Here is a 15,024-nt window from a genome sequence, read left to right as displayed (position 1 = left end):
AAAGGCTAACAGAAGCACCCCAGACCTTCGTGGAGGCACAGCCCTGCTAACAGCTTCACTTCAGACTCAGCCTCTGAAACTAGGAGACAACGTGCTTCTGTTGCTTAGTTTGTAGTAACGCATTACAGCAGCCCTAGGAAACGAATACAGGCGCTCAAAACTTAGAACCTGCTTGCAAAGTGAACCTGGAGTTGCCTGGGGGGCTCAGTCGGATAAGCACCTGCCTTCAGCTCAGGTCATGATCCTGGGGTTCTGGGATCGAGTCCCGCTTTGGGCTCCTTTATTTATTAGTTGGCTTCTCCCTCTGCCACTCCCCTGCCCCCTTCGCTCACTTTCTCATCTCTCCCTCAAAATAAATAAATCGTTAAAAAACATTTTTTTAAATAAAAAAATAAGGGGCACCTGGGTGGCTCAGTGGGTTAAAGCCTCTGCCTTCGGCTCAGGTCATGATCTCAGGGTTCTAGGATCAAGCCCCACATCAGGCTCTCTGCTCAGCAGGGAGCCTGCTTCCTCCTCTCTCTCTGCCTGCCTCTCTGCCTACTTGTGATCTCTGTCTGTCAAATAAATAAAATCTTAAAAAAAAAAAAAGTGGCCCCTGAATCCAGAGGCATAGAACAGGGGTAAAGCAGGAGATACGGCTATAAACCTGTTCTAGACTCTTCCTTAACCCTACACAAAAGTAAATAACTGGCGGATGAAATCCAGGAACTCTTCTACACTTTTTAAAGTTCTTATATCCTAACAATAAGGCCTCTGTCCTAAAGTTCAGTGTTCTGTATACCAAAGGGTCTGAATGCCAGCAGACAGACTCATCAGGCCTTGCAAATGTACTTGGCTATGTTTTCCTTTGTATCTACCTGTCTACCCGAAATCCTAAAATTATCTGGGCCACTGCTTTCCTATGGAAATGCTTGAGGGTACAACTAATTATTAAAAATACATGGGGGGAGGCACCTAGGAGGCTGAGTCAGTTAAATATTTGATTCTTTTTTTTTTTTTAAAGATTTTTATTTATTTATTGAGAGAGAGGCAGTGAGAGAGAACATGAGCGAGGAGAAGGTCAGAGAGCGAAGCAGACTCCCCATGGAGCTGGGAGCCTGATGCGGGACTCGATCCCAGGACTCCGGGATCATGACCTGAGCCGAAGGCAGTTGTCCAACCAACTGAGCCACCCAGGCGTCCCTAAATATTTGATTCTTGATTTCGGCTCAGGTCTTGACCCTAGAGCTGGGGTCTGCACTGGGCATGGAGGCCATTTAAAAAATGTGTGTATCTCACACATCCCTTGATGTAACAGAATGGATTTCAAGTAGATTTAATACATGTCACTTCTCCCATTGCCTAAAATTCAACCGCAGCCCCCAAGTTTCAGACATGTGAAAAAACCACAAATGAACACCTCTGTATTACTGAAACGCAGAATAGCTCAGAATTTCGGAATTTCAGACTCTCAGAAACGCAAGACACCATTTTCTACAACAGCGTGGGATCTACCACACCGGCCAGGGCTCTACCAGCTCCTGGAGCGAAGGTCCACAGGAGAAACGAGACCCTGAGGCTCGGCCAGCCGGAGGCGCTGCTTCCCCGCCCCCCGCGGGCAGAGACCAGCTCAGAATACACAAGAACACTCTCTTGCAGCTGAATCTGGGCCAAGGCCATCAAATTACGGGCCTCTCGTTCTTTTCTCGGAAAGATTCAAGCAGAGATAAGGTCCCAAAAGCCGCCCATGAGAAACAAGGCAGATCTGCGGAGTAAGGCAAGCTACCCATTTCTTCCCTTTTAATTCCTTTTAACGTGTGGCCATATAATTTTATTTTTCTCTATAAGGGAGGGAAGGATCACCCATGACTCCTAACACTTTCATTACACCGGTGTCAGGTTAGATCAAAAGCCTTTGATCAGCAACCAAATAGAGAGAAACTTATGAAACTGTTATTGTCACTGACAGTACTTTTATCATCGAGGGCACAATGAACTGTGGTCCAGGATGTGCTCAAATACTCACTAGATCCTCTGGAAGGGAACAATGGTCTGAGGTCTCGGGCTGCAAAAGAAAACCAACTGTTAATTAGATTTACTTATAAACTACAGGCATTAAGTGTCCGTTTGCTTTCAGTTAAGACACCCCTCTTCACCTGTGCAGCAAGTAAAAGCGACAAATGGGATAAAACAAGCCAGCGCTGAGGGCATGGAGGAGACAGCTACTGCCGTAAAGAGGTCCCGGGTGGAGAGCTGAAGGAGCGGAAGGACTTTGGGGGCAACTTGACAAAATGCGCAACATTTAAACGCACAATAATTTGACACTACCTTGCAGGCTGAAGACATACAAGCGATACACACAGCAGTTCACACCTGGCTAGTTTTTTGACAGGGGCTCTCAAACGTGTGCACCCACAGAAGTATTAGAAATGCTCAGGAGCACCTGAGGCGCTCAGTCCGGTAAACATCGGACTCTTGGTTTCAGCTCAGGTCGTGATCTCGGTCCTGAGACTGAGCCTCCCGCAGGGCTCCCCCCGCTCAGCAAGGAGTCTGCTTGAGATTCTCTCTCCCTCTGCCCCTTCCTCCACTCCCTCTCTTTCTCTCACTCAAATAAATAAATAAAATCTAAAAGATTTTATTTATTCTGGGGGGGGCAGGGAGGGAGGAGGGGCAGAGAGGGAGAGGGAGAAGCAGACTCCCTGCTGAGCAGGAAGTCAGATGCAGGACTCCATCCCAGGACCGTGAGATCATTAACTGAGTTGAAGGCAGATGCTTAACCGACTGAGCCACCCAGCGCCCCAAAATAAATAAATCTTTTTAAAAAATGTTCAAAGGAGCACTATTTGTAATAGAAAAAAGCTAATCACAGCCTAGAAGTCCACCAAGAGTAGAACAGTGTTCTGTTCAAACAACAGACCACTGGGGCGCCCGGGTGGCTCAGTCATTAAGCATCTTCCTTCTGCTCAGGTCATGATCTCAGGGTCCTGGGATCGAGTCCTGCGTCTGGCTCTCTGCTCACTGGAGAGCCTGCTTCTCCCTCTCCTCCTGACTCATGTGCTCTATCTCTGTCTCTCTCCCAAACAAATAAAAATAAAACAAAAAAAAAAAAACAGCCAATGACACAGCAATGCAAAAGAACCAAGCACACACCACACACTACCGCAGGGGCACACCGCACAAACATAACGGCGACAAAGAGACAGGCCCCGGAGAACGCACACTGTGTGATTCCACTTACAAGTCCAGTCAGCCAGCCCAGAGAGTAGGGGAGCAAGGGACGGAGGGTGTGAGTGAAAGGGGTGCAGGGGGGGCCTCCTGTGGGGCTGGGAAAAGTTCAATTTCTCTACTGGGAGCTGGTTAAAGAGGGACTCTCTGGAGCGCCACCGAGTTCCGCATTTTGATTTGTACATTTTCTGTTTCTATGTTATACTTTAATAAAAAGGTTACCTACATCAACTGAAGACCAGCATACCCTATGGCCTGGCCAATCTGACTCCTTGGAATATTCCAGAGAAACTCTGGCATGCCGGCACCAGGGGAGGTGTGCAAAAATGCTCGCGTGCAGCTCACAGCCCCAAATGAGAAACCACCCTCACGTGCACGAGCAGAACAGGTGCGCTGCGGCAGGTGGGCTTACGCACAGCGATACTGCCCAGCAGGGAGAAGTAATGAACCAGGGCTCAGGCATCGACATGGATACTTATGGAAAAACCTCAGTGTTCGGTAAAAAGAGCAAGTCGCAGAGGAATACAAACAACAGGACATAATTCATAACCAACACAGAAATACAGAAAATGTTACATGTTGTTTTGGTTTCATAAATATGCATGACTCTGTAACAAAAAGCAGAGGCATAATACATGCAGAATTCAGAACGCTGCAGAACACTTGCAGGGGAGGGAAGAAACAAGTACCGAGGGGCCCCGGGGGAGATACAGAGGCCTTGGCAAGGAACACTCTGCTTCTAAAACGGGGTGCTGGGCACCTGAGTGCTTGTTTTAAGTCTTTATTCCTTACGTAGCATTAGAAACCCGCTTTTGTGTCGATGTATTAATTCATATTAAAATGACCGTATCAGGGTGTGTGGCTGTATCAGTCAGTAGAGCACATGACCCTTAAATCTCAAGGTTAGGAGGTTCAAGCCCAGAGTTGGGGATGAAGCCTACTTAAGAAAAGAAAGAAAAGAAAAGAAAAGGGAAAGGGAAAGAAAGAAAGAAAATGACCATATATACTTAGACACAGAAATTTCACTTCCTGGAATTGATCCTACAAGTAGACTGACAATGGCATAGATACAAAGCTATTCACTGTAGCACTGTCACTAACAGTAAACACAATTTTTTTTTTTTAAGATTTTATTTATTTGTTTGACAGAGATCACAAGTAGGCAGAGAGGAAGGCACAGAGAGAGGGGAAAGCAGGCTCCCTGCTGAGCCCAGAGCCTGATATGGGGCTCGATCTCAGAACCCTGAGATCATGACCTGAGCCGAAGGCAGAGCCTTAACCCACTGAGCCACCCAGGCGCCTAACAGTAAACACAATTTAAAAGTCACCTAAATACCCTTTAGTCAGGGTAAATTCATCAGGATACACCAACTGAATGGACTATGTCCTACATGGTCTTTAAGAACAAAGAGATCTTTGTGTGCTGATATGGAAGCATCTTTATATAAACCAACAGGGGTGCCTGGGCGGCTCGGCTGACTAAGCATCCAACTCCTCATTTCAGGTCAGGTGGGATCTCAGGGTCGTGGGATCACGCCCTGCTTCAGGCTCCAAGCTGGCCATGGAGTTTGCTGGAGATTCTCTCTCTCCTGTTCTGTCTCCTGCCCCCTCTGCCACTCCCCGCCTGTCTCTCCCCTTCTCTAAAAAAGATGTATTAATGACCAAAAGCAAAGCCCCAAAAGAGCAGGTGGCGCTCACTACCGTGCTGTTTAATACTGGTTTACAAATACACCTCTCCAGACTTTGTCCTTGACAGAATGCCAAGCTGAAGACCGAAGTGACTCTGGGTCAATAAACACCATTTCAATAAATATTTCAAACGTTCTGGCTACGGATGGCAATCAGTCGAGACTGGGGCAGTAGGTCTGGAAGGGGATCTCTGGAGGGGAGAAGGAGATGAGAACAGTGATGGCATCGTCAGAAGCTGGAATTTAAGACCGCAAACCGTTCCACTTTAAGATGGTGGGAGGCCAGAGGAGAGAAAGACAATGAAGTTTTCAACAATGGAAGAGATCTGACACCTCAGAGCCCCTGCTGGGGAAAAGTGCCTGCAGTTAAAATACATCCAACCACGTGAGGAACCGCAATAAAGAAGTGGGGACAGAGGAACTGTGGTACAGAAATTGTGGGGACAGTACAAGTAAAGCCCCATGAGCACGGAAGCAAGAGTAAACAACGGAGCGATTATGGGGACTGGGAATAAGTGACCCAAAACGCTAACAGGCACTGGGAGTGAGGAAAAGGCGGGGTGGCCCGAAGTGTGATGTAATCTACTTTTTCCTCTTTCGTGTCCCAGTGTTAATGAGCATCTAAGACTGAAACATGCAATTTTAAAAAAGAAGGGAGGGCGATTCCAACCCCCCAGCATTCTCCTCACGTATCTTCTTAGTCTTTCAGGGAGATTTTCTTTTCTTTTCTTTTTCTTTTTTTTTTTTAAGATTTCATTTATTTATTTGAGAGAGCACAAGAGCACAGAGTAAGAGGGAGAAGCAGGCTCCCCACTGAGTAGAGGGCCAGGGGGATGCAGGACTCAATCTCAGGACCCTGACTTGGGCCAAAGGCAGACCCTCAATGGACTGAGCCACCCAGGCGCCCCTCAGGGAGATTTCAGAAACTACTATTCCTTGTGCTGAAGAAATTGTTACTCCACGTTCAGCAAGTTCTTAGTTCCCTTTGGCTTCTTTTTCTTATGTTAAGTTTGGTTGTGTGAAATGCAACCACGGAACTTCACACCAGCACATGCGGTAGTATGTGTGACATACCAAAGCGGTATGTCAGCCGGACCTTCTCCTCAGACACACTGAGGGGAATATTTTCGAATGACAATGGTGATTTTGTGATGGTGACCGCATGAGCTTGTTTTTTTGGCTATCATCTTTGTTCTTTTCTGTATTGTTTCAATGTTTCAAAGATGAGCACATGTCATTTTTCTAAAAAACAAGCTCATTCTACAGAAAACCTTGGGGTATTCCCAAGCAGTTCAAGTTGAAGAAAGTGAAAAAGACACGGACCACAGGAAGGAAAATCAGGTAAATTGGAAAAGGGACACAGATGACCTGAAGATGAGTAGAAACGATGTCAGAAAAAAGAAAAGAAAAGAAAAGAAAAGAAAAGAAACGACGTCGAAATTGTACTTTCTGTTACCACAGGTGAATGAGAAGAGGGATGGCGCAGAACTCCAAACCCAGCTAAACCAGAGCCAGGACAAATTATTTTCATATAAACCCTGCATGTAAAACATACTTACTGTTTAGTAACATGACATCATCAGGCAAACCATCCAAGATATCTGTTTAATCCCTTAGAACAATTGTCTGGAAGCTTCACAAAAGCAAGTTGGGTAAGAATGGCCCCAAGGATAGTATCTAGTAAAATAGTCTGCTATTTTTGACTGCTCCCTGGCCCAGCTCTCCTTTTAAATACAATGGAATCCACTTGAGAAATCATTTGAGGCACAGGCGCTAGTCGTTAAGCTCAGGGTACGCAATACTGATCAGCTCACCTGACACTCCAACCCCGATTCCCGTCTCTGGACCCACTCAGCCTGGAAAATGAACTACCCAGCCCCCACATCAGGCCCCTCCCTCGTTCTCCTCTCCTGTCCCGCAAATGGCTTCTGCTCCAAAGGTCCAGCCCAAGCACCAATTCAGGTGCTGAACGGAACGGCTTCAGCACAGGACTTGCCAACTCCGGAACCCTGGCCCCCCCGGCTTAGATCTGTGCTTTCTACCCTTTCCTCCCAAACTGCCAACATCAAAAATGAAACAGGGGTACCACCACAGATCCCACTGAGAGGAGAATGACGGAACAGTGCAACAACTCTAACAAGTCTGACAGTGAAGATAAAATACATTTCTTCAAAAACACAACTGGCGGGGCACCTGGGTGGCTCAGTGGGTTAAAGCCTCTGCCTTCGGCTCAGGTCATGATCCCAGGGTCCTGGGATCGAGCCCCACATCAGGCTCTCTGATCAACAGGGGGCCTACTTCCCTCCAACCCCACTGCCTGCCTCTCTGCCTACTTGTGATCTCTCTCTCTCTCTCTCTCTCTGTCAAATAAATAAATAAATCTTAAAACAAAACAAAACAAAAGATGTAGAGAAAGTTTCTAACAAAATCCAACATCCATTCATAACAAAACATTCTCAGCAGGGGCACCTGGGTGGCTCAGTGGGTTAAGCCGCTGCCTTCGGCTCAGGTCATGATCTCAGGGTCCTGGGATCGAGTCCCACATCGGGCTCTCTGCTCGGCAGGGAGCCTGCTTCCCTCTCTCTCTCTCTCTGCCTGCCTCTCTGTCTACTGTGATCTCTCTCTGTCAAATAAATAAATAAAATCTTTAAAAAAAAATAATAAACATTCTCAGAAAAGTAGGGAAAGAGAGGAACTTCTTCAGTCTGATCAAAGACATCTGTGAAAAGCTACAGCTGGCACTATACATAATGATAAAATACTGAACACATTGCTCCTAAGTCAGGAACAAGAAAAGATAGCTGTTCTCCAACTTCTACTCAACTCTGTGCTGATGGTCGTGGCCAAAGTAATAAGGCAAGAAGAAGAATGAGCCCCAAAATTTAGTTTTTAAAAAAAGCACAAGAGTTGCTATGATGGTAGAAAATCCAAAGCAATCTACAAAAAGATCTTTGAAATTTAATAAGTGAATTCAAGAAAATCTCTGGGTAGAAAGTCAACCCATACAAGCAACTTGTATCTCTACATAATTTTAACAAACAACTTGAAAATAAAGTTAAAAATAAATTCCACTTATAATTACAGAAAAAAGCAAAATATCTAGAAATAAATTTAACAAAGGACACCCTCAGTGAAAAACTAGAAAAACACTATGGAGAAAATTAAAAAGCCTGAAAAGATGGAGAGATATACCATGCTCATGGATCAGAACAGACGTTGGGAAACATTTTCTGTAAAGGGCTAGACAGTAAATACTTTAAAGCCCGTGTATCGTACAGTCTACATCACAAACCCCTTACCACTGGAGCATGAGAGCAGCCACAGACAATACATAAAGAATGAGCATGGCTGTGTTCCAATAAAACTTTATTTTCAGAGGGGAAGATGATAGCAGAGGAGGAGGACCCTAGGCTTGCCCCGACCCACAAATAAAACTAGACCATCATCAAGTCATCCTAAATATCCCAGAAATTGATCTGAAGACTGACAGAACAAACTCCACCACTAAAGCGAGAGAAAAGGCCACACTGAGGAAGGTGGGAGTGCAGAGATGCAGCTTGGGGGAGAAATGGATCCTGGCCACTGCAGCAGGGAGGAGGGGCTGTGGTTGCAGAGACCAGCAAGAGACAGAGTGGCACATGGGGGAGTGCACGGGGGCAACGAATCCCCATAGCAACTGGCTTGGAAAGTAAGAAAGACCAAATCTCATGAGTTCTTGCAACCAGCAGGACTTAAAGTCGGGAGTTCTAAAGGTCAATGGGGTTGACTGGGATCCAGCGCGGACGCTATCACGGTTACTCTTGGGAGAGGAGGAAGGGCAAATCATCCTCAGACACGCAGCACGGATGAAAGAGGGATCTGAAGAACCCCTGGGGCACACAGTGGGGAGGTTCGGTGCTCATCTCAGAGCGTGTCCCAGAGAAGCGGTGATCATGGAGAGATACCTCTGGGAACAAAGGAACTGGCAGGAGCCATTTCTCTTGCCCATCCTTGGCACTGACACAGAGACACACCCACAGGAACCAGCCCAGGGCCCACACTTATTACCTAACTTGCTGAGGTCAAGCCTCTCCCCAGCCCTGTGTTCCAGGAGAACCAACCATCCCAGTCACATTGGCCTAAATCCCAGCATGGCAGGCCTATGTCCCCCCAAAAGCCAGTGCAAGCCCTACCCACACTGCATCACCCCAGCCTGGAGGTTTCTGAGGCCTCGGTTCTGGTGGCAGTGATAACGGTCCCATTTCACAAGCAAACCAGAATACATCTAGTTAAAATGCACCACATCAGGCCAGGAACCAAACACTGCCCACAACGGGCAAAGAGGGCCTCTACAGAGGACTAGCCTGAAGGATGAAGTGTCCAGGACACACCTGCAGAGTGCTCAAAAGCACACGCTGGAGACAGTCCCAGAAGCGCCAGGCCTTGGGGAACAGGAGACACTACAACAGCAGGGCACTGCAGGACCTCCTCTTCATAAGGCCACTACCCTCAAGAACAGATGTAGCTGATTTTCCCAACACACATAAACAGGCACAGAGACTTAGACAAGATGAGAAGACAGAGGAAGGTGTCCCAAATTAAAGAAAAGGACAATGCCACAGCCAGAGCTCTAACGGAAACAGAAGTAACATGCCTGATAGAGAATTTAAAGCAATGATCATAAAGATTCCTCACTGAACTTGAGAAAAGAGTAGAGGACAACACTGAAACCCTTGACCCAGAGAAAAAGAATAACATGGCAGAGTGAAATGAATTGATACAATTAACAGCAGGATGAAAGAAGCAGAGGAAAGAATGAGTGATATAGAAGACTGAGTAATGGAAAGTAATCAAGCTGAACAAAAGAGAGAAAAGACTTATGTATATAAGAATAGACTTAGAGAACTCACTGACTTCATCAAACGTAGCAACATTCCTATTATAGGAGCCCTGGAAGAGAAAAAGGAGAGAGAGAGAGAGAAGGAGGCAGAGAATTTACTTGAAGAGATAACAGCTGAGTGGCACCAGGGTGGCTCAGTCAGTAAAGAATCCTACTGTAGATGTTGGTTCATGTCATGTTCTTAAGGTCATGGGATTGAGCCCCCGTCGGGCTCTGCACTCAGTGTGGAGTCCACTAGTCTCTCTCCCTCTCCTGGCCAGCACATTCACTCTCTCCTTCAAATAAGTAAATAAATAAAATCTTATTTAAAAAAAAAGAAAGAAAGAAAGAAAGAAAAGAATAGCTCAAAACTTCCCTAATCTGGGGAAGGGAAGAGATAACTAGATCCAGGAGGCACAGAGAACCCCCAGTAAAATTAACAAAAGCCGATCCATACCAAGACATACTATAATTAGAATGGTAAAATATAGTGATAAGGAAAAAATATTAAAAGCAGTAATACAAATGAAGACAGTTATGTAGAGAAAGGAAACCCCAAAAGGCGAGCCACCAATTTTTCAGCAGAAACTTTCCAAGGCAGAAAAGAGCGGCGTGCTATATAGTCAAAGTGCTGAATGGGAAACACATGCAGCCAAGAATACTCTTTCCAGCCAGGCTATAATTCAGAATGGAAGGAGAAGCAAGGACTTTCCCAGAAAAACAAAACCTATAGGAGTTCACGGCAACAAAACCAGCCTCGCAAGTAATATTACAGGGGACTTTTTGAGTGAAAAGGAAAGACCAAAAATGGTTGTATGAGGGTAGGAAACACACAGGCAGTAAAAATTAGTATATCTGTAAAAAATCAGTCAAGGAGAACACAAAATAAAAGGATGTAAAACATGACACCCTATACCTACAAATGTGGGGAAGACAGGAGAAAAAACTGGGTTCAAACCTAAATGACCGTCCACTTAATAGAGACTACTATGGGACTAAAAGGTTTGTACAAACTTAATTTTGGGTAACCACAAATCGAAAACCACCAGCAAATATGCAAAGAACAAAGAGAAAGAAATCCAAATATATCTCTAAAGAACACCAGCAAACTATGAAAGAGAAAAAGAAAGGATGAGAGAAAAACTTCAAAACAAATGACAAAATAATGAAATGGCAATAAATATGTATCTATCAATGATGACACTGAATGTACATAAACTAAATGCTCCACTCAAAAGACACAGTGTGACAGAATGGATTAACAAACAGGACTCGTGGGGCACCTGGGTGCCTGCTTCTTCCTCTCTCTCTGCCTGCCTCTCTGCCTACTTGTGATCTCTGTCTGTCAAATAAATAAATAAAATCTTAAAAAAAATAAAAGAAAGAAAGAAAGAAAGAAAGAAAAAACAGGACTCGTGTACATGCTGCCTACAAGAGACTCATTTTACACCTAAGATTTAAAGTGAGAAGGTGGAGAAACATTTATCAGGAAAACGGATCTAAAAGAACGCTGCAGTAGCAATACTTCTATTGGACAAAATAGACTTTAAAAGAAAGCCTGGGGGCGCCTGGGTGGCCCAGTGGGCTGAAGCCTCTGCCTTCGGCTCGGGTCGTGGTCCCAGGATCCTGGGATCAAGCCCCGCATCGGGCTCTCTGCTAAGTGGGAGTCTGCTTCCTCCTCTCTCTCTGTCTGCTTCTCTGCCTACTTGTGATCTCTGTTTGTCAAATAAATAAATAAAATCTTTTAAAAAAAAGAAAATAAAGAAAGCCTGTAAAAATTAACAAGTCAGGGAATGACAGATGCTGGTGAGGATGCAGAGAAAGGGGACCCCTCCTATGCTGGTGGTGGGAAAGCATACTAGTGCAACCACTCTGTAAAACAGCATGAAGCTTCCTCAAAAAGTTGAAAATAGAGCTACCCTATGACCCAGCAATCACACTACTGGGTATTACCCCAAGACACAAATGCAGTGATCCAAAGGGGCACACGCATCCGAATGTTCCTAGCAGCAATGTCCACAATAGCCAAACTATGGGAAAGAACCTAGATGTCCATCGACAGATGAATGGATAAAGAAGATGTGGTATATATATACACAATGGAATACTACGCAGCCATCAAAAGAAATAAAATCTTGCCATTTGCGACGACATGGATGGAACTAGAGGATATTATGCTGAGCGAAATAATCAGAGAAAGACAATTATCATATGATCTCCCTGATATGAGAAAGTTGAGAGGCAACGTGGGGGGTAGAAAAAGAATAAATGAAACAAGATGGGATCAGGAGGGAGACAAACCATGAGACTCTTAATCTCACAAAACAAACTGAGGGTTGCTGGGCGGAGCGGAGTAGGGAGAGGGTGGTGGGGTTATGGACATTAGAAAGGGTATGTGCTACGGTGGGTGCTGTGAAGTGTGTAAACCTGGTGATTCACAGACCAGTAGCCCTGGGACTAATAATACATTATATGCTAATTTTAAAAAATTAAGAAAAAAAGAAAGTCTATAATAAGAATCAAAGAAGGACACTAGTGCTCGCTTCGGCAGCACATATACTAAAATTGGAAAGAAGGACACTAAAATAAAGGGGACAATCCAACAAGAAAATATAACAATTGTAAATATGTATGCACCCGGGGCACCTAGGTGACTCAGATAAGTGTCCAACTCTTGGTTTGGGCTTGGGTCACAGTCTCAGGGTCAAGGGGCTGAGCCCTACATCGGGCCTCTTGCTCAGCTCAGAGTCAGCTTGAAATTTTCTGTCTTTCTTTCTGCACCCCCCTCGCTCTTTAAAATACATAAAATCTTTTTTTTTTTTTTAAGATTTTATTTATTTATTTGACAGACAGAGATTACAAGTAGGCAGAGAGGCAGGCAGAGAGAGAGGAGGAAGCAGGCTTCCTGCCAAGCAGAGAGCCCAATGCAGGGCTCGATCCCAGGACCCTGGGATCATGACCTGAGCCAAAGGCAGAGGCTTTAACCCACTGAGCCACCGAGGTGCCCCTAAAATAAAATCTTTAAAAAATATATATTTATGCACCCAACATAGGAGCTCCCAAACACATAGAACAGTTAATAACAAAAATAAAGGACTAATTAATAATACCAAAGTAGTACGGCACTTTAATACCTGACTTACATCGATGGACAGATTGTCTAAACAGGACGTCAACAAGGGAACAATGGTTGAGCGTTACACTGTAATAGTATGACAACTGTATCTCTTAAACTCTTAAGAGATATATTGAGAACATTACATTCTTTTTTTTTTTTTTTAAGATTTTTTATTTATTTATTTGACAGAGAGAGATCACAAGTAGGCAGAGAGGCAGGCAGAGAGAGGAGAGGAGGAAGCAGGCTCCCTGCTGAGCAGAGAGCCCGATGCGGGACTCGATCCCAGGACCCTGAGATCATGACCTGAGCCGAAGGCAGCGGCTTAACCCACTGAGCCACCCAGGCGCCCGAGAACATTACATTCTAAAGCAGCAGAATACACGTTCTTTTCAAGTACACATGGAACCATCTCCAGAACAGATCACATACTGGGCCACAAAACAAGCCTCAACAAATTGAAAAGATCAAAGTCCCACCATACATCTTTTCTCACTGCACTGCTATGAAACTAGAAGTCAACCCCAAGAAAAAAATCTGGGAAGGGCACATGGACATGGAGGTTAAGTAACATCTACTAAACAATGAATGGGTCAACCAGGAAATACGAGAAGAAATTTTACAAGTACATGGAAACAAGTAAAAGTGAAACACAATGATTCAAACCTTTGAGACACAGCAAAAGCAGTCCTAAGAGGGAAGTATACAGCAACAGAGGTCTACCTCCAGAAGCAAGAAAAAGCGCAAACAACTTAACCTTACACCTAGAGGAACTAGAAAAAGAACAACAAATGAAGCCTAAAGCCAGCAGAAGGAAGGAAAAAACAAAGATTAGGGCAGAAATAAGTAATATTGAAACAAAATATACAATAGAACAGATCGATGAAACCAGGAGCTGGTTCTTTGGGGAAAAAAAAACAAAAAACCAAAAGAACAACCAATGAAATTGATAAATGTCTAGATGGACTCATTGAGGAAAAAAAAGAGAAAGGACCCAAATCACAAGCGAGAGAGGAGAAATAAAAACTAACCTTAAAGAAATATAAATCATTGCAATGGTATATTATAAAAAACAATATGCCAACAAATTGGACAACCTAGAAGAAATGGATAAATTCACAGGAACCTATAACCTACCAAAACTGAAGCAGGAAGAAACACAAAATTTGAACAGACCAATTAACCAGCAAAGAAAGTAAATCAGTAACAACAAAAACAATAAAAGCTCCCAACAAACAAAAGTCCAGAACCAGATGGCTTCACAGCTGAATTCTACCAAACATTTATTTTTTATTTCTCATTTTTTTAAAAGATTTTATTTGAGAAACAGAGAGAGCACAAGCAGGGGGAGAGGTGGAGGGAGAGGGAGAAGCAGACTCCTCGTTGAGCAGGGAGCCTGACATGGGGCTCGATCCCAGCACTCTGAGATAGGACTTGAGCTGACAGAGTCATTTCACCGACTGAGCCACCCTGGCGCGCCTCTACCAAACATTTAAGGAAGAGTCAATACCCATTCTTCCCACACTATTCCAAAAATTAGAAAAGGAAGGAAAACTTTCAGATTTATTCTGCGAGGCCAGCATTATTACCCTGATATCAAAACCATATAAAGACACCACAAAAAAAGAGAATTACAGGCCAGTATCTCTGATGAACATAGATGCAAAAATCCTCAACAAAATACTAGCAAGCCAGATCCAACAATACATTAATTCACCATGATTAAGGGACACACATTCCCGGGCTGCAAGAGTGATTGAATATTAACAAATCAATGTGATGCATTGATAAGAGAAAGGGTAACTACTATCTGCTACTATCATTTCAATAGATGCAGAAAAAGCACTTGACAAAGTACAATATCCACTCATAATAAAATCCCTCAGGTGCCTGGGTGGCTCAGTTGTTAAGCATCTCCTTTCAGCTCAGGTCAAGATCCCAGGGGGTCCTGGGATCGAGCCCCGCATCCGGCCCTCCCTCAGTAGGAAGCCTGCCTGCTTCTCCCTCTCCGACACCCCCTGCTTGTGTTCCCTCTCTTGCTGTTATCTCTGTCAAATAAATAAGTAAAATCTTGGGGAAAAAAATCAAAAAACAAAAACCCTCAACAAAGCAGGTTTAGAGGGAACGTACCTCAACATAATAAAGGCTACATAGGAAAA

The 15,024-nt window shown here is 44.4% G+C and overlaps 1 protein-coding gene across 4 annotated transcripts in view; it reads right to left on the bottom strand.

The window, feature by feature from the left end:
• Positions 1-15,024, bottom strand: part of KDM1B (lysine demethylase 1B) — a 61,493-nt gene that overhangs the window by 30,226 nt on the left and 16,243 nt on the right. For all 4 annotated transcript variants that reach the window (XM_082731824.1, XM_082731822.1, XM_082731825.1 and 1 more), the window contains exon 7: positions 2,006-2,044. In XM_082731824.1, the coding sequence (XP_082587950.1) occupies positions 2,006-2,044 (39 nt within the window). The remainder of the gene's footprint in view (positions 1-2,005; positions 2,045-15,024) is intronic.

The sequence above is a fragment of the Mustela nivalis genome (assembly GCF_964662115.1).
Source record: "Mustela nivalis genome assembly, chromosome: 5".
Classification (NCBI taxonomy): domain Eukaryota; kingdom Metazoa; phylum Chordata; class Mammalia; order Carnivora; family Mustelidae; genus Mustela; species Mustela nivalis.
Note: the sequence above shows the minus strand (reverse complement) of the source record. Positions and strands in the feature narration are given on the sequence as shown.